This window comes from Danio rerio, chromosome 21 (genome assembly GCF_052040795.2).
Source record: "Danio rerio strain M-AB ecotype USA chromosome 21, GRCz13ab, whole genome shotgun sequence".
NCBI lineage: Eukaryota > Metazoa > Chordata > Actinopteri > Cypriniformes > Danionidae > Danio > Danio rerio.
In genome coordinates this window covers 50,212,501-50,238,472 of record NC_141041.1, presented here as the reverse complement: position 1 = coordinate 50,238,472, position 25,972 = coordinate 50,212,501, and the positions used below count along the sequence as shown (strand labels likewise).

The window sequence follows — 25,972 nt, the reverse complement described above, 5'->3', positions numbered from 1 at the left end:
CATTACACAAAAGAAAGCCCATGGCATTTTCTGAAAGATCTATTTCTGATGACAGAATTTTCATTTTTAGGTGAAATACTCCTTTTAACGAGACCTGAGGTTGAAATTGTAATCTCTGTGGGGGAAAAAAAGCAATTTTCAACTGAGTTAGCGTTCTGTCCCTGCACCGAGAGGCAGAGCGGAAGACAATTAAAATGACAAAATGAAGAATAAACAGATGCTCCCGGTGCTTTGGAAACAAACACCCGAGCATTCGTCTTGTCCATCGAAGCAGACGGGGACAGTGAAATAGGTGTCTCCTCTGAAGGAGAGTCGATACTAAACCCTTTCACCAGCTTTTTACCCGCGTCTTAATAGTGTCGTCTGGAAATAATCACCACCTCAGAATCTGCCCTTGACATGTGCTTTTGCTCTGAATAGCAGAGAAAGTGTCCTCTTAAAGACACAAGAATGCAAAGTTATTCAAATACACACACTCTATATGCGATTTCTACATCCTATCCTACACTGTGCCACTCGATTTCGCACAAATTGCTGGCTCGAATCTTACCGGGAGCCTGTTGTGCTGGAAACTGAGGACGAGTTGTGGGTGTCAGCAATAAAAGAGGTTTAGAGGCCACTGCTATAATCAGAATTTTACAGACAGAACTATACGGAGATGAAAAACTGCAAATGGTTGATTAAGAAAAACCAAAAAGAGCAGACTCTGACTCTCAGAGGTGACAGGAGTTCTCCACTACCGACCATTAAAGCAGTTTCTGTGCAGAGTAGAGTGGAGAGATTATCGTAATATCACTTCAAATTCACTTCAGGGAAACACAAAACGTTTTATGAGGTCTATAAATTTTCTACACAGCCAAGGTCGGAAACATCTTAATTTACACAGTTTCAGAAGCTGTGTTGTGTGGCTATATAATTCAGTAAGTAGCTGCTTAACTTAAAGGGCCCTATCATACACCCGGCGCAATGATGCGCAAGGCGCGACGCAATTTCTGTTTGCTAGTTTCAGCTTGGCGCAAGAGTTGTTTTGACGTTTTGCAGCACATTGTTTAAATAGCAAATGCATTAGCGCTCATATGTGCGCTCATAGGCGTTCTGGTCTAAAAAGGAAGGCGTTCTGAGGCACATTGCTGGCGCGTTGCTATTTTGAGAAATTATAATAGATTTTTCAATAGATCAAAACAAAGCCGGTCTAAAGTCCAGCGCAGAGCGCGTTAGTTTAGCGCCTCACTTACACACTGCTTAATACACACAAGATGTAGAGCAATACGCAAATATCTTTACACATGAAAAAGAATAAAAATATTAAGGATATATATATAGGATATAATAAAATTATATATACGATATAAATATAAAGGATTAAAATATTACAAAACATATTATTTACTAGGCTACATAAATATAAAAGTCATACTTTCATGCCTTCTTCATCTTGGGAGGCTTTTTCAGTTTAATTATACCAATTTGCTTTTGTATAATGTTATCATTATTAGCAGTATTATTTATTATACCCATATTTAAATTTGCTTTATTAAAAACAAGCTTAGATTTGCCCACCTGTCAGGTTTTAGACCATATGGGGCACAGCATGTGTATTAGGATGTAACTCAGTTTTTTGAGCACACTTCGTTATTATTGTTCATTTATTCGTTTGCTTGAAATTAGAACTGAATTTAGAAATAGTTTTGAACCGAATATTTGCGCTTAACAAACGAAATTAATTATTTAAAGGCTAATAACAAACCAACCAAGCAAGCAAGCAAGCAAGCAACCAACCAAATAACCAACAAACCAAAAAACAAACAAACAAATCAACCAACCAACAACCAACCAAACAACAAGCTACACAAATCAACCAGCCAAGCAACCAAGCAAGCAAGCAACCAAATGAATCAACCAAACAAACAAACAAACAAATCCACCAACCAACCAGAGCGAATACAGATACTTGATTGTCCTGCCTGCAGTCCCGACCTGTCTCCAATAGAGAATGTGTGGCGCAAGTGTCTGTATTTATTATAGACTAGCTGTCAAAAGACACCTTTTTTGAGTGTTACTCACATACACTATGGCCAACTTAACGTATGCAATTTCCGCAATTCAACCCATGCAAACACGGGGGGAACATGCAAACTCCACACAGAAATGCCAACTGATGCAGCCGGGGCTCAAATTAGCAACCTTTCTTGCTGTGAGGTGATTGTGCTACCCACTGCGCCATCGTGCAGCCCAACAATAACAATAATAAAATAAAAAATACAGTAATAATAATAATACAATAATAATAATAATAATAAAATAAAAAATACAGTATTTAAAAAAATAAACAATTGTTACTACTACTACTACTACTACTACTACTAATAATAATAAAATAAAAAATACAATAAAATATATAATAACACATTAATAAAAATAATAATAAACAATAAGAAACACTGTCTGTTGTCATGACGATTGCACCATCTCTGATGACCCCTGTGAATTTATTGCTTGGAGCAGAATGCACCGTGTTGAATGTTTTCCAGCAACATGTTTGTGAAGCACTGCTCTACACACATGTCAGACGGACGTCTTTGGTTATTGCCTTTTTTTTCCAGCATCTGCCTCTCTTCCGCTCCGTTGTTTTCCGTCCAGCTGTTTAAACGCAAGAATGCATTCTGTGTGAATGGCAGAAACATGTCTGCAATTAGGTGGTATTTTTAAGCTTGAATTACTCTGAAAAAAGGAAAGCAATCCCTTATTAGGAAATGTATGTACGGATCAGGAAGCGGGACTAAATGCATTATTGTTTTAAGCATTCTTTTCATGAAATTACACTAAATGAATGCTTTTAATTGACAGTTACTCGCTAGTGTTTATAAGCAGTCTTTACACAGCTGAGAGGATAAAAAAAACTATAAGCTGCATTTGCAACATGACATAATATAGTCTTTATATATTATTGTTAGTGAAATAAAATATACAATAATGCTCAGATCTAATGCCACATCTGCTGCGTCACTGTTTTACTGGATGAAGCAGCATGCCTCAGAGCCCAGAGAAGTTGATGGCGCTTATGGACACTTACCTACATACTTTCTTGCCTACTTACCTACGCACTACCTACTTACATACTTGCCTACTTACTTACATAAATACTTACTTGCCTACTTACAAGCCTTCTTACCTACCTGCTTACACACATACTAGCCTACTTACTTGCCTTCTTTCCTACTTACATATTTACTACCCACTTACTACCTATTTACTTACCTGCATGTTTACCTACTTACCCACATACTTCCTTGCCTACTTACCAACCTATCTACTTAGTACCTACTTAATATCTAATTACTACCTACTTATCTATCAACTTACCCACTTCCTACACATGTACCTATACGTATCTACCTATTTACCTACTTTCCAACATACTTCTTACATGCTTATGTACTTAACCACATACTTGCTTACTTTCTTACATATTTACTACCTACTCACCGACTTACCTACACACTAACTTGCCAACTTACTTACCTACTTACAATCTACATACTATCTACTTACTACCTACCTACTTTCCTACCTACTTTCCTTCTTTCCTACTTACTTACCTGATTACTTACCTACATACTTACCTTCTTACCTACTTACTTACCAACTTACTTATTACTTACCTACTTACCTAGTTATCTACCTACTTATCTACTTTCCTACACAATTACTTGCCTTCTTACCTACATACTACCTATTTACGTACCTACTTACTTACAGACTTTCCTACATACTTGCCTTCTTTTCTACTTACATATTTACTACCTACTTACTACCTGTTTACTTACCTGCATATTTACCTACTTACACACATACTTACTTGCCTACTTACCTACCTATCTACTTAGTACCTACTTACTATCTATTCACTACCTACTTATCTACCAACTTACCCATTTGCTACACATGTACCTATACGTATCTACCAATTTACCTACTTCCCAACATACTTGCCTTCATACCTGCTTATGTACTTACCTACATACTTGCTTACTTTTTTTCATATTTACTACCTACTCACCAACGTACCTACACACTAACTTGCCAACTTACTTACCTACTTACTATTTACATCCTATCTACTTACTACCTTCCTACTTTCCTACATACTTACCTTCTTACCTACTTACTTACCAACTACTACCTAATTACCTACTTATCTACTTTCCTACATAATTACTTGCCTTCTTGCCTACTTACTTACCTACTTCCTTACATACTACCTATTTACGTACCTTCTTACTTACCGACTTTCCTAGATACTTACTTGCCTTCGTTCCTACTTACATATTTACTACCTACTTTCTACCTACTTATTTACTTACCTACATACTTACTTGCCTACTTACCAACCTACCTACTTAGTACCTACTTACTATCTATTTACTACCTATTTATCTACTAACTTACTCACCTGCTTGCTACCTACACACCTACTTATCTACATATTTACCTACTTTCCAACATACTTGCCTTCTTACCTGTTTACGTACATACTCACTACCTACATACTACATATTTACTCACCTACTTACCTACATACTTGCTTACTTTCTTACATATTTACTACCTACTTACCTATATACAGTACCTACATACTAACTTGCCAACTTACCTACTTCCTACCTACAAAATATCTACTTACTACCTACCAACCTATCTACTTACTTACCTACTTTCCTACATACTTTCCGTCTTACCTAGTTATTTACCTACTTACAACCTACTTAATACCTACTTACCTTCTTACCTACTTACTACCTCCTTTCTTGCCTACTTACTTACCTACTCTTACTGACCTACCTACTTACCTACCTGCGTACCCTCTTTACTTACCTACATACTTACATACTTGCCTTCTTACTAACCTACATACTTATTTATATACTTTGAATTGTTGTGCAAATATTCTTTGACTAATATTATAGTCTCTAAAGTTTGTGTATAATTTTTTCTATAAGATATCCTTACACTTCTGTAATAACTTCACTTTCTTTTAGTATAACTTTGTTATCGTTTGGTCTCTTGCTATCACTCTTGACAAAATGAATCATGGACTAAACATCGCCTCTAGTCCTTAAATCTAAAGTCATAACACAGAGTAAGTGAGACGGTGTTTGTGTACAACTGAGAAAACTTTTATCTGTTTCCAAAGGAAGCCCTTTGACTTCATGGTGACAGGGAATTATGGATTAAACTGTGTTTTAGAAAGCAAATCCTGCTCAGTTCAGCTAAGCTTCTCTTTATTAGGTCAAGTTTTTCAGTTCTTCTGATATTTTCATCAAGAGATAGATTTTTAAATGTGTATTGCTATTGGCATGAAGCAAATCTTGGGAAAAGGTTAAGTTTTTTAACAACTTTACGACTAAAAAAATGGCATGAGTTGCAAAATACATCGCCAAATATCCCAGACAGTACTTTTACACTGGCTTTTCATTAAATAAATTTTTAATTCATGTGATTTGCTACTTCTAATAAATGCTGAATATTCATTGAGACAACAGCGTCATTAGTTAGTTTGTTAGCTTTACTGTATAAATGCCCACATCTGAATAAATTTGGGAAGGTATGAAAAATGCAAATAATAATAAAAAAAATAAACTAGTGATTTCTGAATTTACTTTGTCTTGTATTTCATTGCAGACAATATGAAGACAATATGTTATTTCCAACCCAGGCTCATTCTGGAAACGTAGCCCTGCGGACGTATCTGGAGACCGTGAAATACGTCCTGGGAGGTACGTATTTGTGCAGTTTTTGTTTTTGCCGTTCGCGCCTGCGCTGTTCCGCGTAAAGCCGTTGGAGGCCGCTATCGAGCGACTGTCTGTCTGACTGACTGAATGACTGAACGATTCACTGGGCGACCGGCCAATCGGCCGACCAACCCTCCGCCTCCTCCTCCTCCACCTTCCCTAAAAACTTTACAAAAGCCGACAAGAAAAAGAAAAGCCCTCATTTGATTTTGACTGCGTTCTCGGATTTCACTGTATTCTCGCCCCATTAATAAATAAAAATAAATAAATAAATAAAATAATTAATTAATATATGTAAAAATAACTAAAATAACTAAATAACTAAATAAAACAATAAAAAATAAATAAATAAACTAAAAATAAATAAAATAAATACATATCTCAAATAAATTAACAACTAAAATAACTAAATATAAAATAAATACACAAATAAATAAATAATTAAATATTTTACATAAACAAAATTAATTAATTAATAAATGTAATAATAAATAAAATAAAAAATGACTAAATTAACTAAAATAAAAATGACCAAAATAACTCAAATAAATAAAATAACAAAAATAAATAAATAGTTAAATAAATAAAAAACATAAATTAATTTAAGGTAATTTAAAAAGAACTAAAACTAAAACAAACAAATAAATAAATAAATAAATAAATAAATAAATAAATAAATAAATAAAGTAAATAACTAAAATAAATAACTTAATAAAATAACCACATAACTAAATATATAGCAGTTTTTTTTTTGTTACTTCTTTATCAAATTGTCATTTTATTTCAAATTGATTTGCTTATTTATTAGCATCTATTTGAACTAATTTGATTACATTATTTCAACTGATTTAAACAAGCGCTGTTTAATATAATGGACACATTACACACTCACCCTTGAAACAGTGAAATACATTAATATTCACCCAGATTAGTGTGACGGCGCCTCTACATCCGGGAGTTAAAGCATAATCATTTACCACTGATTTCTCTTTTACAGTCTTCAGAAAAAAACCTCCATTAATACTGTGCACCCGTGAGGTCAGTTTCATCATTGTTTCATTTTCACACTTGTGCATTGTTAAATTGAACGCACACGCTTTTATTTATTTATTTCTTGGTGCACTTAAACATATTTGGGCCCTTCCTGCTTCACAGAGGCCATACGACCCCAATAACTGAGGCAGAAACGCAATCGATAAACTTTGTGCTTTCAAAACGGGCCAGAAAATTACTTTAGAGACATGACAAAAGTATATTTGGTGCGCAGGGAGGGAGAGAAAGGGGGGAAGTGAGCAGCATTATTGAAAAGAGAGATTTGATAAAAGAATTGCTGTGAGTGGGAGAGTGTTTCAGACTCGTGCATTTAAATAATCTGTGTTAAAGATCAAGAGAGGTGTTCATTATCCTGTATAAATCTGTAGCCATGCCTCAAATACTGATCAACAGACGGAGGCAGATGTCTTCATTTCCTCAAGGATACATTTTAAAAGGCTGACAGCAGCATTCACAGATAATACAAGAGATCTGGTGATGCAAAAAAAAAAAATAATAATAATAAAAAATACAACAAACAACAACAACAACAACAACAACAACAACAATAATAAATAAAAAGTAATAATGAAAGAAAATAATAACAACAAACATGAATAATGAATAAAAATGCACAAATAATAATACATAAAAAGTAATAAATAAATAAGCAACTAAATAATAATAATAATAATAATAATAATAATAAAATAAAAATGCAATTATATAAAATAAAATGTAATTAATTAATATTAATAATAATACAAATAAAAATAAGCAATGATAAATTAATTAAATTAAATGAACAAATAACAACAAAAACAACAAGTAATAATAAAATAAATTAATAATAACAAAAGAATATAAAAAATAATTATTTAAAGAAATAAATAAATAATTAATAATACATAAAAAGAAGTTAACAAATTAGTAAACAAATAATAATAATAATAATAATAATAATAATAATAAATAACTATTTATTATTATTATTATTATAAAAAATAATAATAATAACCAAAAATAAATAAATTAAATTCAATTAACAAAAAACAACAACAAAAATAAAATAAATAAATAAATAAATAAACGAACAAACAAAAGAACAAACAAACAAACAAACAAATAAATAAATAAATTAATTAATTAATAAATTAATAAATAAATTAATTAATTAATTAATAATTCATCAGATTAGCTATCGGCAACTATAGAATTTCTGTTAAACACAAAAGAAGATATTTTGAAATATGCTGGAAACTTGTAACCATTTCCTACTATGAAGGTCAAAGGTTTTTGGCTCTCTTCAAAATATCTTCTTCAGTGTTCAAGATTACTCATAAAGGTTCAAAACCACTTGAGTGCGAGTAAACACAAAGTAAATGTTCATTTTGGGGGGACCTGTCCCTGTAAGAAGAAAGTGAATGAGCCATTGATTCATGATTGTTTCATCTAGGGACAGTTATACAATACTTACACTGTGAGGATGTTGACATGTTTCAGATGGTGGTCCGGTAACTATAGTTGAATGTGAGTAAACCCAGTGAATCATTATTTTCAGTGTTACTGAGTGCTCAGGTTTTCAATTCATTTCACTTTACTTTGGCACAGAAAGCAGAAGTGCTGACCTGTACTGGAGCTGATGGTCTCTTTGCCGATGACGTGTCCCAGCAGGTCATACTGGTTGAGTCTCGAACCGTCAGGAGCCACAGACACTGATTTCTCATCATCCGCCGTCCAGATGTACACGACCTCATTGTTAGTATAGGCATCTTGAAGAGACAAACAATACATCAACTGTTTATTAGTATGACAGGTTCTGTGTTTGTCCATATCATGCGTTCCGGGGCAGCACAATGGCTCAGGGGTGGCTCAAGGTCACTGGTTTAAGCACCCAGAGGTAACCCAGGCCAACACTGGGAGAACATGCAAACTCCACACCGAAACGCCAGCTGACCCAGACTGGACTCGAACCAGCGACCTTCTTGCTGTGAGGCAACATGACTACCCACCTCGCCACCTACAAAAGAAGATATTTTGATAAATGTTGTACACCTGTAACCATTGACTTTCATAGTATTTGGTTTTATTACAATAGAAGTCAATGGTTACAGGTTTCCAACATTTTTCAAAATATTTCCTTTAGTGTTTAGCAGCCAACTATTCCACACTCCTACATTCTTTTTCTTTTCTTCTTATTCCTTTAATTAATAAGGGGTCGCCACAGCGGAATGAACCGCCAAATTATCCAGCATATGTTTTACGCAGCGAATGCCCTTCTAGCTGCAACCCAGTTCTGGGAAACACCCATACACACTCATTTACAATCACACTCCTACATTCATTCGTTTTCTTTTCGGCTTAGTCCCTTAATCAGTGGTCGCCACAGCGGAATGAACCGCCAACTTATACAGCATATTTTTTACACAGCGAATGCCCTTCCAGCTGCAACCCAGTTCTGGGAAACACCCATACACACTCATTCACACACACACACTCCTACATTCAATCATTTTCTTTTCGGCTTAGTCCCTTAATCAGTGGTTGCCACAGTGGAATGAACCGCCAACTTATACAGCATATGTTTTACGCAGCGAATGCCCTTTCAGCTGCAACCTAGTTCTGGGAATCACCCAAACACACTCATTCACACACACACACACACACACACACACACACACACACACACACACACACACACACACACACACACACACACACACACACACACACATGCATTCATTCATTTTCTTTTCGGCTTAGTCCCTTAATCAGTGGTCGCCACAGCGGAATGAACCGCCAACTTATCCAGCATATGTTTTACGCAGCAAATGCCCTTCCAGCTACAACTCACATCTGGGAAACACCCATACACACTCATTCACACACACACACACACACACACACACACACACACACACACACACTCCTACATTAATTCATTTTCTTTTCGGCTTAGACCCTTAATTAATCAGCGGACACCACAGCGGAATGAACCGCCAACTTATCCAGCATATGTTTTACGCAGCGAATGCCCTTCCAGCTGCAACCCCGTTCTGGAAAACACCCATACACACTCATTTACACACACACAAACACACACACACTCCTACATTCATTCATTTTCTTTTCGGCTTAGTCCCTTTATCAGTGGTTGCCACAGCGGAATGAACCCCCAACTTATCCAGCATATGTTTTACGCAGCAAATGCCCTTCCAGCTGCAACCCAGTTCTGGGAAACACCCATCCACACTCATTCACACAGACACACACTTCTACATTCGTTCATTTTTTTTAAAGCTTTGTTTCTTTATTTATCAGTGGTCGCCACAGCGGAATGAACCGCCAACTTATCCAGCATATGTTTTACACAGCAAATGCCCTTCCATCTGCAACCCAGTTCTGGGAAACACCCATACACACACACAAACACACACACACTCCTACATTCATTCATTTTCTTTTCGGCTTAGTCCCTTTATCAGGGGTCGCCACAGCGGAATGAACCCCCAACTTATCCAGCACATGTTTTACGCAGCAAATGCCCTTCCAGCTGCAACCCAGTTCTAGAAAACACCCATACACACTCATTCACACACACACTCGTACACTACGCCCAATTCAGCACATCGACTCCCCTATAGCGCATGTGTTTGGACTGTGGGGGGAACCGGAGGAAAGCCACGCCAACTGATCCAGCCAGGACTGGAACCGGTGAGTGCTAACCACTGAGCCACCGTGTCGCTAAGACTATGCAGACTGCAGCAAGTGGCCTTAGATTAAAGATGAACTGATGAGCAGATCCTAATGCGCTGTGCAGTTGTTTATCAGAGATTTTACTGCGCTGCAAGCCATATTTTATTCCATGAATCATGCAGCCGCTGGCTTGGAAAAACACCACTCGAAGACTCAAAGTGCAGCACAAAACAGGCTCGTCCAACAGCAGAGCAACGAACAACTATTATCCTAGAGTTCACAGGCTGAAACAAACACTGCACACACTCACAGATGCGCACACACACGCATTTAGATGCATTAGAAACACACACAACCACATGATTGCATGTACGCACACACCACACAGACACGCACATTGGATACACACAAAAATACACATAGGCAGACCAAATGCACACCCCTCACACACACACATAGATATGTGCGATAATGTTTGAGCGTGTGTGTGCACATATCTGTGTGTGTGTGTGTACTGTATATACACAAATACACACAAACACACACACAGACACACACACATACATATCACATACACACAACCCACACATACATTTGTACCCACGTACACACACGCGCACACACGCGCACACACACACACACACACACACACACACACACACACACACACACACACACACACACACACACACACACACACACACACACACACACACTCATAAACATACACAAAGACACACATGTACACAAATGCAGACTCACAAACACACACAGACATACACACATGCACACCCACACAAAGATACGTACACACACACACACACACACACACACATACACACATACACACACACACAACACGCACATACCCACATCCAACACATGCACACACACAGACACAAGCATGTACTGTATACACACACAGACATACACATAAACACATACACACACACACACACACACACACACACACACGCCCACACGAGCGCAGAGAAGCTGGCGGCTCAACACTGAAAGCATAACTCTCTCAGCAGGCGGAGGTTTGCTAATTAAATTTTGATGGACGCAGAGGAAAGTTATTGTTTTATTGGTCTGGAAGGTCATTAATCACACACACATCAAACACAGAGCTGCTTCACACACTCATAATCAACTGCATTATTCCCCGCTCAGACACACATCTGCATCGTGTGTCTGACATCAGTGTGTGTTTACAGCGAGAAAAGGTCAGCGACGTCACACAAACTCAGCGCATTATTGACCTTATTCTGCAATGTCAAGTGCACTCCTGATTGGTCTAGAGTTTCCCCCTCAGCCGCCTCTGGGAGGAATGACTAGGAGGAATTAACGACGGCAGACAACGATCAAATTATTCGCTCTACAAACACACACACACACACACACACGTGCATGACTATACATACAAAGAATTCATTCTTAGTACTTAGTCAGTTTATTCATCAGGGGTTGCCACAGCAGAATGAACCGCCAACTAGTCCAACATGTTTTACACAGTGGATGCCCTTCAAGCTGCAATCCAGTACTGGGAAACACCCATACACACATATTCACACACACTTAAACACTACGGGCAGTTTAGTCTGTCAATTCACCTGTAGCACACCAACAGTGTGTTTGGACTGTGGAGGAAACCCATGCCAACACAGGGAGAACATGCAAACTCCACACAGAAATGGCAACTGACCCAGCCGGGACTCGAGCTAGTGACCTTCTTGCTGTGAGGCGACAGTGCGACACCCCTAGGGTTGTGAAGATGCTGGAATTTGGTACCAATCGATCAGTGCTTCATTTGTAAGCCGCGAGGTCCCGAAACAGATCGAACAGATGAAAGTGAGGACCGGGAGTAGGGGCGGGCGGTGTTATTGCAGATGACAGCGAAGACCGGGGGGATGAATGCAGGTGGTGTTAACGCAGATGAAAGTGGAAGATGGGGGGGTGGAAGTGGGTGGTGTTATCACAGACCAGAGTGAAGGCCGAGGGGTGGGAGCAGGTGCTGTTATCGCAGACTAAAGTGAAGACGGAGGGTTGGGCGGGTGGTGTTATCGCAGACGAAAGCGAAGACCGAGGGTTGGGGGGGTTGTTAAAGTAAAGACGAAGGATTGGGCGGGGGGTGTTATCACAGACAAAAGTGAAGGCCAAGGGGGTGGGGGGTGGTAAAGGGGGGTGTAGGGGGGTGGTGTTATGGCAAACGAAAGTAAAGACAAAGTGGTGGGAGCAGGTGGTGTTATCGGGGACGAAAGTAAGGACCGAGTTGGGGAGTTGGGGGGGGGTGGTCGGGGGTCGGGGTGGTTGTAATCGCAGACTAAAGTGAAGACGAAGGATTGGGCGGTGGGGTGTTATCGCAGACAAAAGTAAGGACTGATGGGTGGGGGTGGGTGGTGTTATCACAGACAAAAGTGAAGGCCAAGGGGAGGGGGGGTGGTTAAGGGGGGTGGTGTTATCGCAAACGAAAGTAAAGACAAAGTGATGGGAGCAGGTGGTGTTATCGTGGACGAAAGTAAGGACCGAGGGGTGGGGGTGGGTGGTGTTATCGCAGACTAAAGTGATGATGAAGGATTGGGCGGGGGGGTGATATCGCAGACAAAAGTAAGGACTGATGGGTGGGGGTGGGTGTGGGTGGTGTTATCACAGTCAAAAGTGAAGGCCAAGGGGGGGTGGGGGATGGTTTAGGGGGGTGTAGGGGGGTGGTGTTATCGCAAACGAAAGTAAAGACAAAGTGGTGGGAGCAGGTGGTGTTATCGTGGACGAAAGTAAGGAGTGAGGGGTGGGGTGGTTGTTATCGCAGACTAAAGTGAAGATGGAGGGTTGGGCGGGGTGTGTTATCGCTGACGAAAGTAAGGACTGATGGGTGGGTGGTGTTATCACAGACTAAAGTGAAGGCCAAGGGGGGGTGGGGGGTGGTTTAGGGGGGTGTAGGGGGGTGGTGTTATCGCAAACAAAAGTAAAGACAAAGTGGTTGGAGCAGGTGGTGTTATTGTGGACGAAAGTAAGGAGCGAGGGGTGGGGTGGGTGGTGTTATCACTGACTAAAGTAAAGATGGAGGGTTGGGCGGGGGGTGTTATCGCAGACGAAAGTAAGGACTGAGGGGTGGAGGTGGATGGTGTTATCGCGGACGAAAGTGATGACGAAGTAGTGTTTTTGCAGAAGAAATTAAAGACTGCGCGGTGGGAGCAAGTGGCTAATAAGGATTTTATTGAGAGAGTAGCTGTGCTTTATGTGCTTTAGGAAGGCTGAAAAATAAAGATAAGTGACTCACTGAGAAATTCTGCATCATGCTCACTATCCTCGGCCCATTCTTAATTTTGTTTCTGTAAAATGTCCAAAAAAACACAGCGAAAATGGGCCTCATTAATGCTGCATTCACACGGGGCTTCAGCGTCAATGCTTGACAGAAGGCGTGTCTGAAGTTGGGGGTGACGCGATCATCATAGCAGCGTCAGCCAATGAAATTAGTCAGCAACTGGCTACTGTCTGAGCTGGTTTTATTGCATAAAGCGATCTGATTGGCTGACGCTTCCGTCGGCGCTTGAAAAGTTGAGCAAGTCGACACTTTTGCAGCGAGCAACGCCTCTGAATCGGCGTCGACGGATCCACAATGCAGTTCGGCAATGCCTGACGTCACCGAAGTGAATAGAAAGCGCTGAAGCTGACTCCTCGTGTTAATGGGGCGTAAGTCTCCACCTTTATTGCAGCTCCAGACAGACATTTCTCAAAGGGGGAATAACAAAACTCGAGTGCCCAGCAAACGCACCATTGTGATTGATGACACTCGCTTGTTTATTAATGCCTGTGCCGGTGACGTCATTTTGACAGTGGAGTGTCACTTTTCGATTCGTACTCTTAATCAGCTTGTCGTGTCCGTAGGGAAACTGTGTTTCGTGTTTGTAAAACACACTCATTGTAAATTTATCAGTCATATACAAACAGACAAAGAAAATGTCGTATCTGTGTCTGTTCTAAAATTACGAGTACGCTCCGTTTTCCTATATGTTTTTATAATTACAGATGTGTGAATTTTATTTACGCACAAAATATTTATGACAGCGATTTTATTCCATAAACGCCCACACAAAATGCACACTCAAAACATGCACTCTCAAAATGTATGCAAACACTACGTACGCAAACCCACACACACACAAAACTCCAGTGTTTGTTTCTGCACAGGGCACATGTCCTTTTGCTTCCACACTCAGCAGCTGGTTAATGAGCGAACGCGGAGCTCGTGTGTGTTTTTAGTTTTCTTCTGGCTCGGCCATTACACATTAGCTTCAATTATAATTCATCACGACCCGCAGTCATGTAAAAAGCTTGTTCTGCTGGTGTGAAATGAACCTTTTACCTGTTTACCGGAGCAAAAAATGGAAAAGAAATAAGCAGAAGACGAATAACAACAGGAAAACGGAGACGATGCTTTATACTGTCTGTGCTAATGATGCCAATGTCTGCAGACAAAAACACAAAGCTGCACCTTCTCCTGTGCTCATGTCGAGTTTACAGCAAAGATAAGCATCTAACGCTAAATAAACAATATTAGGTTGACGACAAGACTTTATTCTGGGATGCGTACACTGCAAAATAATGCTTTTATTCTTGTTTCTAGTCCAAAGATCAAAACATTCTTAAATCAAGAAGCATTTTAAGACAAGAAACAATTACAACAAGTAAAAATAAGTATTGTTTTTACTTAAACGAGATCAATAAAACTGCCAATGAAACATGAGGCATAATTCTTTAGTTATTTACTGCAAAAATATGAAAAAAAAAAAAAAAATTCCAAAAAAAATTCCAATCATTCCAAACATAAACAAACTTTACCAGACAGCAAAAACAAAAACAAACAACAAAATAAATAAATAAATAAATCGAGAAAACCAGGAACCAGGTGTTGCCAAGGTTATAATAGTTTTGGATGTTTCATGACTTTTTAATTTGGCTTTTTGTTTTCAAATTAGCTTTAATTAGTAATTAGTTTAATTAGTTTCTTTATTTTGAAATGACTTAGTTTTAGTTAAGTTTTTATTAGTTTCAGTATTGGTTTTAGTTTTTTTTTCTAAATAAAGATATTTGTTGGGTGCAAGATTCAAAATCAATAGAATAAATATTGTATAATAAAAACTCAGCCATACACATTTTGAATACTGTATTTAGAGGATACATGAACACAATCATCTACCACTACCATCTACCCATCCTCAAACTCAAATACAGCAGCCCACAAGATAGCAACCTTAAGTACAATATGGCTGTTTCTCAATTCCAAGAACGCAGAGAACGGACTTGTGTTCTTGTGGAGAGCGGTCTTGCCAGGTGTCCTCGAAAGAACGAACTCAGGAGGCCGCGAGGGCAGAGAACGCGTCCTTTGAGAATTGAGGTGCTGAGTTCTTCCTGATGGTCACATGACCTTCACGTGTTTTAAATGGTAAATTATTTAAACATTACAGCACTCAAACAACCATTAATTGTTTTTCCCCTTTTCAAAATATATACTTTGCATAAAAACATTATAAATATATGTTGCACAACATAAATAAAACAGATTTTAATACGAATTTCAGCAAACAAACACCTTTAATGTGTTTATTCCTTAAGATGTCCATGGTAATGTTTACTGTCACCGTTTCATTTAGAGAAACTCCTGAGGTAAATAAGTCATATCTATGAACTTTAATAATAAATCTAAATAAAATGCTGCGCTTCCCACCTTCAGTCGCAATGACTTCTGGGACTTCCAAGTTCGATGCTCAAGTCTGCATCGGTGCGTCCTCGATATCAAGAACACATCCGGGAAGTTTCACGCGTCCTCCGTACTTGCGGTCTTGAGTATTGGAACTGAACTTAGGCAGCTGATGATGACGTTTCACGAGAACGAGGACGCAAGACCGCTGAAGAACGCATATTGAGAAACAGCCTATGCGTGCAAGGCTGCTCTGAGGTTACATACACAGTAGTGATGGGATGTTCAGATCTTTAACGCGGAGGTTAGGACTCAACATACCAAAATTATGTAGTCAGCAATAGTAATTTTAGTTAGTTATAGCATCACCAGGATCTGGAAAATGTCTTACAGTAAAGTTTGCAATCCAAGTGAATCATGATTGTCTTATTTAAATTCCATTATGATTTTCTGTTATGAAATATTCTCTCGGTTTACTCGCGATGCAGTTGTTCAAGTTTAGTTCAGTCACAGCAGGCTGTCATTCACTGTTTGTGTTTGGTTCACTGAATCACGCATGCGCAGTAATATCGGTTAACTGCTTCTCAATTTCATTCCAGAGTAACGTTACAGTCACATTTTCTCAATGAGAGTATATATTGGATTATTTAGAGTCAGAGGGGGGTATCAGGCTTGTTAAAATGTAAGTAGTTTGTGAATGAGTGGTAACTGGAAACACAAATCAATTCAAATGATTCAGTTCATTTTGGTGAACTAGTTCAAGATCCACTTACAAGATCCGGTTAAAAAGATTCATTAGCGATAGGAATACAGAAATAAAACCCATTATTGGGCACAAATGTGTTAAAGTAATAGTTTAAAGTGCCTGTAATGCTGTCACTGTGCTGCTGTCATGTCAACTCACAGCGAGGACTGACTGGAGGAGAACCGTAGTTAGTTTCATGTATCGTAAATCTTTGTTCTCATTTTGTAAGAACTGTGTTCTTGTTCATGTGCTTCTAAGTCATTGCCTCGAGCTGTAGATCTTGTTACCTTTCAAAAAGTTAACCCAATACTGTGTTATGTTATTATCGTTGGCCACGGGAATAATATGAACAAGATTGGTATGATACAATGTCTTCTATTTGCTGGACAAATGGTAGAAAAAGTGTGAATCTTTAATCTGATTCAGTCTGACTCAATTGAGTCGAATCAATTATTCAAATCTTTAAGATCTGATTCCTTGAAATGAGCTAATGAATCCCTGATCGATCTTATAATGTAGGTTGATCCACTACACAGTATTTCACCATCTTAGATTATAAACCTTACCATTTTGCTGGAGTGCAGTGCGTGCACTATTCTGTGCTTCTGATTGGCTGTATTTACATTTCTTTTGTGTTTCTAATCACTGCAAATCTCAGTGTGCAATTTGCAGAGTGTTTTCAGCTGTTTATAGATTTACAACAGTGAGCTTATTTATGTTATGTTTGCATTAGCAGTGTGTTATATTCTCAGACAGCATGACAAAAAATAATGGAAAAGTTTGCTGGAAACCTGCGATTCATAATTTTTTAAAAACAAAAGTGCATCACAATGCTCAGTGCAAGAGATCATGTTAACAAGCAGACTTTAAATTGCTTTATTTATTCATGACTGGTTGACTCTGCCGTATTACATGAATTTGTAATACGAGAAGAGATCTCGGTGTGATACAAGAGACACTGATGCCCTGTAGTGTTTCTACTCTGAATCCCACGACTGACCAATCAGAATCACACATTCCAGGGCAATGCATAGTAATTATGCTTACAGGGTACTTTAATAATTGAGTGAGGAAAAAAGGACTGTACATGAGATAAAAAATGTAATAAATAAAAAAAAATCTATATACTGTATCTACATGTTTTCACATAACCATATTGAGGTTTGGGCTATTCATCATATCAACTCCACGATAGCTGGAGATGTGCCCTGCTTGCTTTAAAGAGAATAAATAAGCTTGTATTAATATTGATGATCACATGTCTGCACAAGCAAAAAAAAAAAAAAAAAAATCAAAACCAGGCCACTTCTCAACCGCTTCTTAGATCTCTTTAAGCAGAAGAAGTGAGAAAACATCCCTTTAAACATGACAAACGCTTAAAAAGACAAATGAACAGACTGCACTGCGAACACCTGATAAAAACATAAAAGAAAAGGAGTGGGCTGATTGGGGGATTGAGGGAATGTCGTTAACAAAGCTGCTAATTATGTGCACAACGTCTGATTGAGAAACCAGACGACTGCTATCTTTTAGGGTGCTTTCACACCTAGATGTCTGTTTTGGGAATGTAATCACATTCTGATCTGCGCCAAAACAATTGGTCCAAGATCGCCTAAATGAGGTCTCGTCTCTGTTAAAACGAGCTCTACAGCAGTTCAGTTGTAGTGAGAAAGCCAAACCAGGCTCATCATGGACACGTACCCCTGTTTACATTTTTGGAGAGTACCAAATACGTCCCAGGAGATACATTTTTTTGAAGTTTTGTTTTCACAAATCCACCAGAAGTCACTGTTTACACTTTTTCAGATCTCGAATTTCATTCGCAAGTGCCATTCGTGCCTGCTGTTTAAGCAGAAATCCACCAGAGGCTGCTATCGACTGGGTGATTGACCAACTGATATCCCCACGCACTTCCCTAAACCCAATCAATTGTTTTCAAAAGCACCAATTGACCCGATAACCCCCTTCCCTTAACACAACCGATAGTGTTTTCAAAAGCACCACTTGACCTGATAACCCCTTCCCTAAACCCAACCGATAGTGTTTTCAAAAGCACCAATTGACCCGATAACCCCCTTCCCTAAACACAACCGAAAGTGTTTTCAAAAGCACAAATTGACCCGATAACCCCCTTCCCTAAACCCAACCGATAGTGTTTTCAAAAGCACCAATCGACCCGATAACCCCCTTCTCTACACAAAACCGATAGTGTTTTCAAAAGCACAAATTGACCCGATAACCCCCTTCCCTAAACCCAACCGATAGTGTTTTCAAAAGCACCAATCGACCCGATAACCCCCTTCTCTAAACAAAACCGATAGTGTTTTCAAAAGCACCAATTGACCCGATAACCCCTTTCCTAAACCCAACCAATAGTGTTTTCAAAAGCACAAATTGACCCGATAACCCTCTTCCCTATACCCAACCGATAGTGTTTTTAAAAAGAAACAATTGACCCAATAACCCCTTTCCTAAACCCAACCCATAGTGTTTTCAAAAGCACCAATTGACCCAATAACCCCTTCCCTAAACCCAACCGATAGTGTTTTCAAAAGCACCAATTGACCCAATAAGCCCCTTCCCTAAACCCAACCGATAGTGTTTTCAAAAGCACCAATTGACCCAATAACCCCCTTCCCTAAACCCAACCGATAGTGTTTTTAAAAGCAATCCAGAAACAGAAAAGTCCTCTTGTCTGGTTTTTACCACCTTTTCAGATCTTACCATGTTTTCCTCCTGTTATTTACTTGTTTATTTTATTTTGTTTTTATTTTACCTGCTTTCTGGAACTGTTCTTCACTGAATTCAAACCCTGCCGTGGCAGTCAACTCCTCTCTGCATCTCAAGTCCGTCGACGTACGCAGCGAGCCACTCTACAAACTAATAACAGCAGAAAAGCCATCCACATGGAGCGCTCAGCTGGCAGCGTGAAAAGAAACAGAAGCCGTCAGCGGCATCATACCACTCCTTATCATTCGTATTAAAGACTAAATGCAGCAATATGTACCTCAAGCTACTTAATTTGCGCTCTCCAGAAATGTAGACGTGGGTACGTTCTCACAATGAGCCTGAGTTGGAAAAAACAATACGATCCAATGAACGAACAAACCAGGCTATATCTCTCATGATCACCAGCGATCTTGTGATCTCATTGGTAAACACAAACCTTCACTTGGACTACAGTTCTGTCAATTAACAAACTACAAATCCCATCATGCACTTCGTACACACTGGTTCCTGTTTCACTTTGATTACATGCACACACACTAAGCTGGAGGATTGTTATGAACTGAATACATGGTCTTGTAAGCTGTCAAGTGAACAATATGACGCATTTCGCTTTCCCTAGTCTTGCTATGTATCGATCTTTGCTTTGTTTTATGTTGTTTGCCACTTATATTGACCACTCGCCTGTTAATGACCACTCTTCTGGATTTGCCTGTTAGCTACCGTTTGTCCCTGATTGTGCTCCCATTCTCCGTGTAATAGATCCTGCATTTAGATCTGCAAATCTTATTGCCCTGTGGGATGTTTTATTCATAAAGGTGAAACTGCTGCATCACCGTGACCTTCGGTGTCCTTGTCTAGGCCATTAATCGTAAGCTCCACACACTTACACAAACCTGTTTGTCTGTTTATTTGTTTGTTCGTTTGGGGACTGATGGCTCCATGCATGTATAAAAAAAGAAGGTGCATTTTGTTGGTCTGCCTTTGGGGTTTAATGCTGTCTTAGATTGATGTTGTTTGTGGTGAGGAGCAGGCACAGATGGGTAATGAGCAGCCGGCGTGACATTATGTACCGTTCAGAGTTGTGAATTGGTTTCTCTGAGCCGTGGCCACAAGATAAGCTTCTATCTCATTGTCTGAGACATCTTTAAGACTAAACAGGAGTCTGTCTGCGGACACAGGTAACGCACAGGCTAATGCACTTCAGTTCCGCCCGGTTAAAGTCACAATTATTAAAAATTTTTTCAAACATTTCCCAAATGATGTTTAGCAGGAATTTCCTTTGAATATTTGTTCTTCTGGAGAAAGTCTTATTGGTTTTATTTCGGCAAGAAAAAAAGCAGTTTTTAATTGTTTTAAACCCATTTAAGGTCAATATTATTCGCTCCCTTAAGCAATATTTGTTTTGGATTGTCTACAGAAGAAACCACTGTTATACAACGACTTAATCAAAACATCTGGGATTAAGGGAGCTTTCACACTAGCACTTTTGGCCTGCACCCGGGTTTGTTTGACGTCAGAGTATGGTACGTTTAGCTAGTGTGAACGTGTCTTCTGAACTTGGTTGTGCATCCGTTCTCTTGCTGTCGTTTACTTGTAATTTTTGCCTTTCGTTTTTGTTTTACCTGCTTTTTAGAGACCAGACGTATGAAGCAAGCCACTGGACAAACTGGTAACAGCGGAAAAGCCGTCCACACGGAGCACTCTGATAGTAGCATGGAAAGAAACAAAAGCCGTCAGCAGCATCATACCGCCCCGTATCGTTCACATTAAAGACGAAATGCAGTCATTAGTACCTCTAGCTACCTAATTCGCGCTCTCCAGAAATACGTAATGCATACGGATTTACTTTTCAACATGTGCATAATCTACAATGGAAACACATTTAAAGGGCACCTATGAAGAAAATGAGTGTAGCTATAGTGTGTCCACAGTCATATTGGGTTCATAGTAACGCAATGAGTCTCCTTTTTTAATTTCCCGATATTAAAATAGAATCCAAATCCCTCTTATTTTGAGCCCACTGCAACGTAGGAGTGTGGTCTCCCCACCCACCGAATTGATTGACAGCCGTGTATTAACATGTCTCTATTGTAATGCGTATAATCATATCAACAAGACAGGACGAGTGCAAAACAACTGGGATTAAGGGAGCTTTCACACAAGCACTTGTGGTTTATTTGACGTCAGAGTACGGTACGTTTAGCTAGTGTGAACATGTCTTCTGAACTGGGGTGCGCACTCGTGAACCATAGCCGAGTCTGCCTGAAGAAGGTGGTCTGGGGTATGTTCGTGTAAACTCTGGTCCTGTTCACAATAACGGAAGTGAACTGTCAACTGTACAACAAACTATTGTGTGTACCACACACTGTACCTTGGTGACAAACAGGACTAAGGCAGGGCAATCACAGTGATAATGTCTGCTTTTCTCCTCCAAAAACAGCTTCTGTGACACACGTTTTACATATCTGATGCGCTTCCAGCTGCAACCCAGATCTGGAAAACACCCATTCACACTCATTCACACACACTACAGTCAGTTTAGTCCATCAATTCCCCTATAGCGCATGTGTTTGGACTGTGGGGGAAATCGGAGCCCCCGGAGGAAACCCTCGCCAATATGGTGAGAACATGCAAACTCCATACAGAAATGCCAACTGATCCAGCCTAGACTCGAACCAGCATCCTTCTTGCTATGAGAGCCAAGTGCTAACCAGTGAGCCACCCAAATATGTTATCATAATTATAAAATACTGCAGCAGTTGCTCGTGGGTGATCTAGAAAGATCTGACTTACAGCTCCCGAACTTCAGCGGGCAGGCGTGGGCGTCCATGGGAAAATCCTCCAGATGCATTGGACACTCAGCATGGATGGTTAATCTGTATAGAGAAGAACAGACATGGAGAGGTTTCAAAACAGTGTTTGCAAGCTATCTTTGGGTTCAAAATGTGCTGTATTTCAGAGTAAAACAAGATGTAGACAATGCACTAGAGTGAATGTATTGATCAGATCAAGAACATCCAAACAAACAAAGAACAAATATAAGATATAAGCCTATAGTTGGGTTTAAAATGTGCTGTATTTCAGAGTAAAACAAGATATTCAGCTGCGGAGCTAATGTAAATGTATCATGATATCAGTCATATGCTGAATATTAAATGTCCTCGTAGGGTTGGCATCATCTCTTCGTAAGTCTTATTCAATATGCATGTGTGCAATAGGTTTTAAGGTTGTAGAGAAAGTGTCTGAGAGTTCACGAATTGTCTTGTCGGTGTCATATACTGAACATGTCAGCGCTACACGAGCTATATCTTGAGCACAGGTCGGCCGAGGAGTGACTGCACCATATGTTTGAGATCTGGACACAAGGTTAGGGCTCACGCAGGCAGTATTCACAGCAGAAGTCCAAATTGGTGAAGGTGACAGCATTGATGGCTTTTAATTAATTTAATGAATTATTTTTCTTCAGTTTAGTCCCTTATTTATCAGGGATTGCAACAGCGGAATGAACCGCCAACTATTCCAGGATATGTTTTACACAGCGGATGCTCTTCCAGCCGCAACCCAGTACTGGGAAACACCCATACACACTCACATTCATATGATACAATCAATTAGTTTTGTTTTTTCAAATTTGGGTTTTTTAATACTCTGTTCTGTGCGGCACGGTGGCTCAGTGGTAAGCATTGTCACCTCACAGCAAGAAGGTTGCTGGTTCAAGTCCCGGCTGGACCAGTTGGTGTTTCTTTGAGGAGTTTGCATGTTCTCCTGGTGTTGCTGTGGGTTTCCTCCGGTTGCTCCGGTTTCCCCCACAGTCCAAACACATGCGCTATAGGGGAATTGATCAACTAAATTGTTCGTAGTGTATGAGTGTGTGTGTGTGTGTGTGTGTGTGAATGCAAGAGTGTATTGGTGTTTTCCAGTACTGGGTTGTGGCTGGAAGGACGTCTGCTGTGTAAAACATATGCTAGAGTAGCTTCCTTGAAACGAGCAAAATAATCCGTCAACAAGGTAATCAAAATAGCAGTTTTTGCAGTCTAAATAAAGCTCCTATTCATTAACAAGTATTCATATGAAATAAATATACTAATAGTGCACTTGAATAAACTTTTTGTAAGGGGAGGCAAACGATGTTGACAGCACAGTAAACATCTACAGTATTAATAACTCATTAGTTCGCTAGTAGAGGCTTCAACATCTAAAATGTGTGTCAGATAGGAGAGGCACACAATGAGCTGGCCCAGATGATGCCTGCTGAAGAGGAAAATCTCTGAAACGCACAGCAAGTTATTGCACTTTAATGGACGATTATCAATATTTGATATCTTCATTTTTACCCCGGACTAACATCAGAAGACAAATTGTTCTCAGGGAGACCAGACGCATGTATTGGGAAAGTAAACAACACTGATTAGATTTCATGTTGATTTCTAAAAAGACGATTAGCAACGATAAAGGATGGCTGAACCAGACGCTAGTTTATCGCTTTCATTTAATTCACTGAGGAATGTTGGGTAATAATTCACCGCGTCTTAAGATGGAAGACAGGACAGAGCAATCGAACAGAGCATGAGTGTTAATTACTGAGATAAATGAAGAAGGGATACCCGGCTTGAAGAAGAGATTATTTAACTTCACTGAGGTTTTTGAGACGGAGACGAGTGTTCTTGTGAACAACATACTGTGTTTGTGTTTGTTTGTCTTGTATTGCTTACATTGTGGTTACAAACTGTGCCGGCAAGTATAGCAATACCAGTATATTTTTACTTTGTGTGGGCTTTTTTTGTTGGTGTGTGTGTGTATGTGTACTTTATTTCCCTTATTTTGTGGTTCCCAAATGTCCCCACAAGTATAGCAATACCAGTACAACATACAGTGGGTTTGTTTGTGTGCGTCTTTGTGTATACCATGCATTCCCTTGTATTGTGGTTACCAAATGTTCTCACAAGTATAGCAATACCAGTACATTTTGACTGTGCAAACATTTTTTGGTGTTTGTGTGTGTGTGTGTGTGTGTGTTTGTACCTTTTATTTCTTATATTGTGGTAACAGAATGTCCCCAAAAGTATAGCAATACCAGTATATTTAGACTTTGTAAGGAAAGTTTTTTTTAGGTGTGTGTGTGTGTGTACATTGGATTCCTTATATTGTGGTTACCAATTGTCCCCACAAGTATAGTAATATCAGGGGTAGCAGTACCCCTTAAGGCCATATATTAAGTGTTTTTACATTGTAAAAACAATATGCCCATGGAGAGTCTTCGTAAACCACATATGTGTGTGTGTGTGTTTGTACCTTTAATTTCTTACATTGTGGTAACCGAATGTCCTCACAGGTATAGCAATGGCAGCACATTTAGACTTTGTGTGGACAGTATTTTATGTGTGTACATTGAATTCCTTATATTGTGGTTACAAAATGTCCCAAGTATAGCAATAACAGTATATTGTGTGTGTGTGTGTGTGTGTGTGTGTGTGTGTGTGTGTGTGTGTGTGTGTGTGGTTTGTGTGGTTCAGACATAGATTTGTGTAATGACATGGGGAGGATCTAGGTATAACAACACTGGGGTGGTTTACGAGGACAAGTCTTGTGTCCTTGTAATTCAAAATAAAAAAAAGAAAAGAAAACAGTTAAAAGAAAAAAAAAAACAATGGCATATTTTAAAATTTAAGTTTTGTCAAGTTACCTGTGAGTGTTTAGGGGTGGGGGTGGGGGGGATTAAGGTCATATAATAAGTGATTTTACATTACAAAATACATTTTGCCTATGGAGAGTCCCTGTAAACCAGCAATACCATCATGTGTGTGTATTTTTACCTTTTTTTCTTACATTGTAGTAACAATGTCCCCACAAGTATAGCAATACTAGTACATTTAGACTTTGTGTGGACAGTTGTGTGTGTCTGTGTGTGTGTACATTGAATTCCTTATATTGTGGTTACCAAATGTGCCCACAAGTATAGCAATACCAGTATAGTGTGTGTGTGTGTGTGTGTGTGTGTGTGTATGTGTGTGTGTGTGTGTGCAGTTCATGTGGTTCAACTATATATTTCTATAATGACATGGGGATGATCTAGGTATTACAACACTGGGGTGGTTACGAGGACATATATTGTGTCCTTGTAATTCAAAATAATAAAAGAAAACAACTTAAAAGAATAACAATGGCGTACTTTGATATTTAAGTTTTGTAAAGTGACCTGTAAGTGTTGGGTTTAGGGCTAGGGGTGGGTTAAGGCCATATAATAAGTGTTTTTACATTATAAAAACAATATGGCCATGG

The 25,972-nt window shown here is 39.1% G+C and overlaps 1 protein-coding gene across 2 annotated transcripts in view; it reads right to left on the bottom strand.

Moving 5' to 3' along the window:
* gabra3 (gamma-aminobutyric acid type A receptor subunit alpha3) overlaps positions 1-25,972 on the bottom strand; it is a 322,972-nt gene that overhangs the window by 51,370 nt on the left and 245,630 nt on the right. For both annotated transcript variants that reach the window (XM_087301935.1, XM_087301936.1), the window contains exons 6-7: positions 22,487-22,569; positions 8,453-8,596 (exon numbers count right to left, since the gene is read on the bottom strand). In XM_087301935.1, the coding sequence (XP_087158061.1) occupies positions 8,453-8,596; positions 22,487-22,569 (227 nt within the window). The remainder of the gene's footprint in view (positions 1-8,452; positions 8,597-22,486; positions 22,570-25,972) is intronic.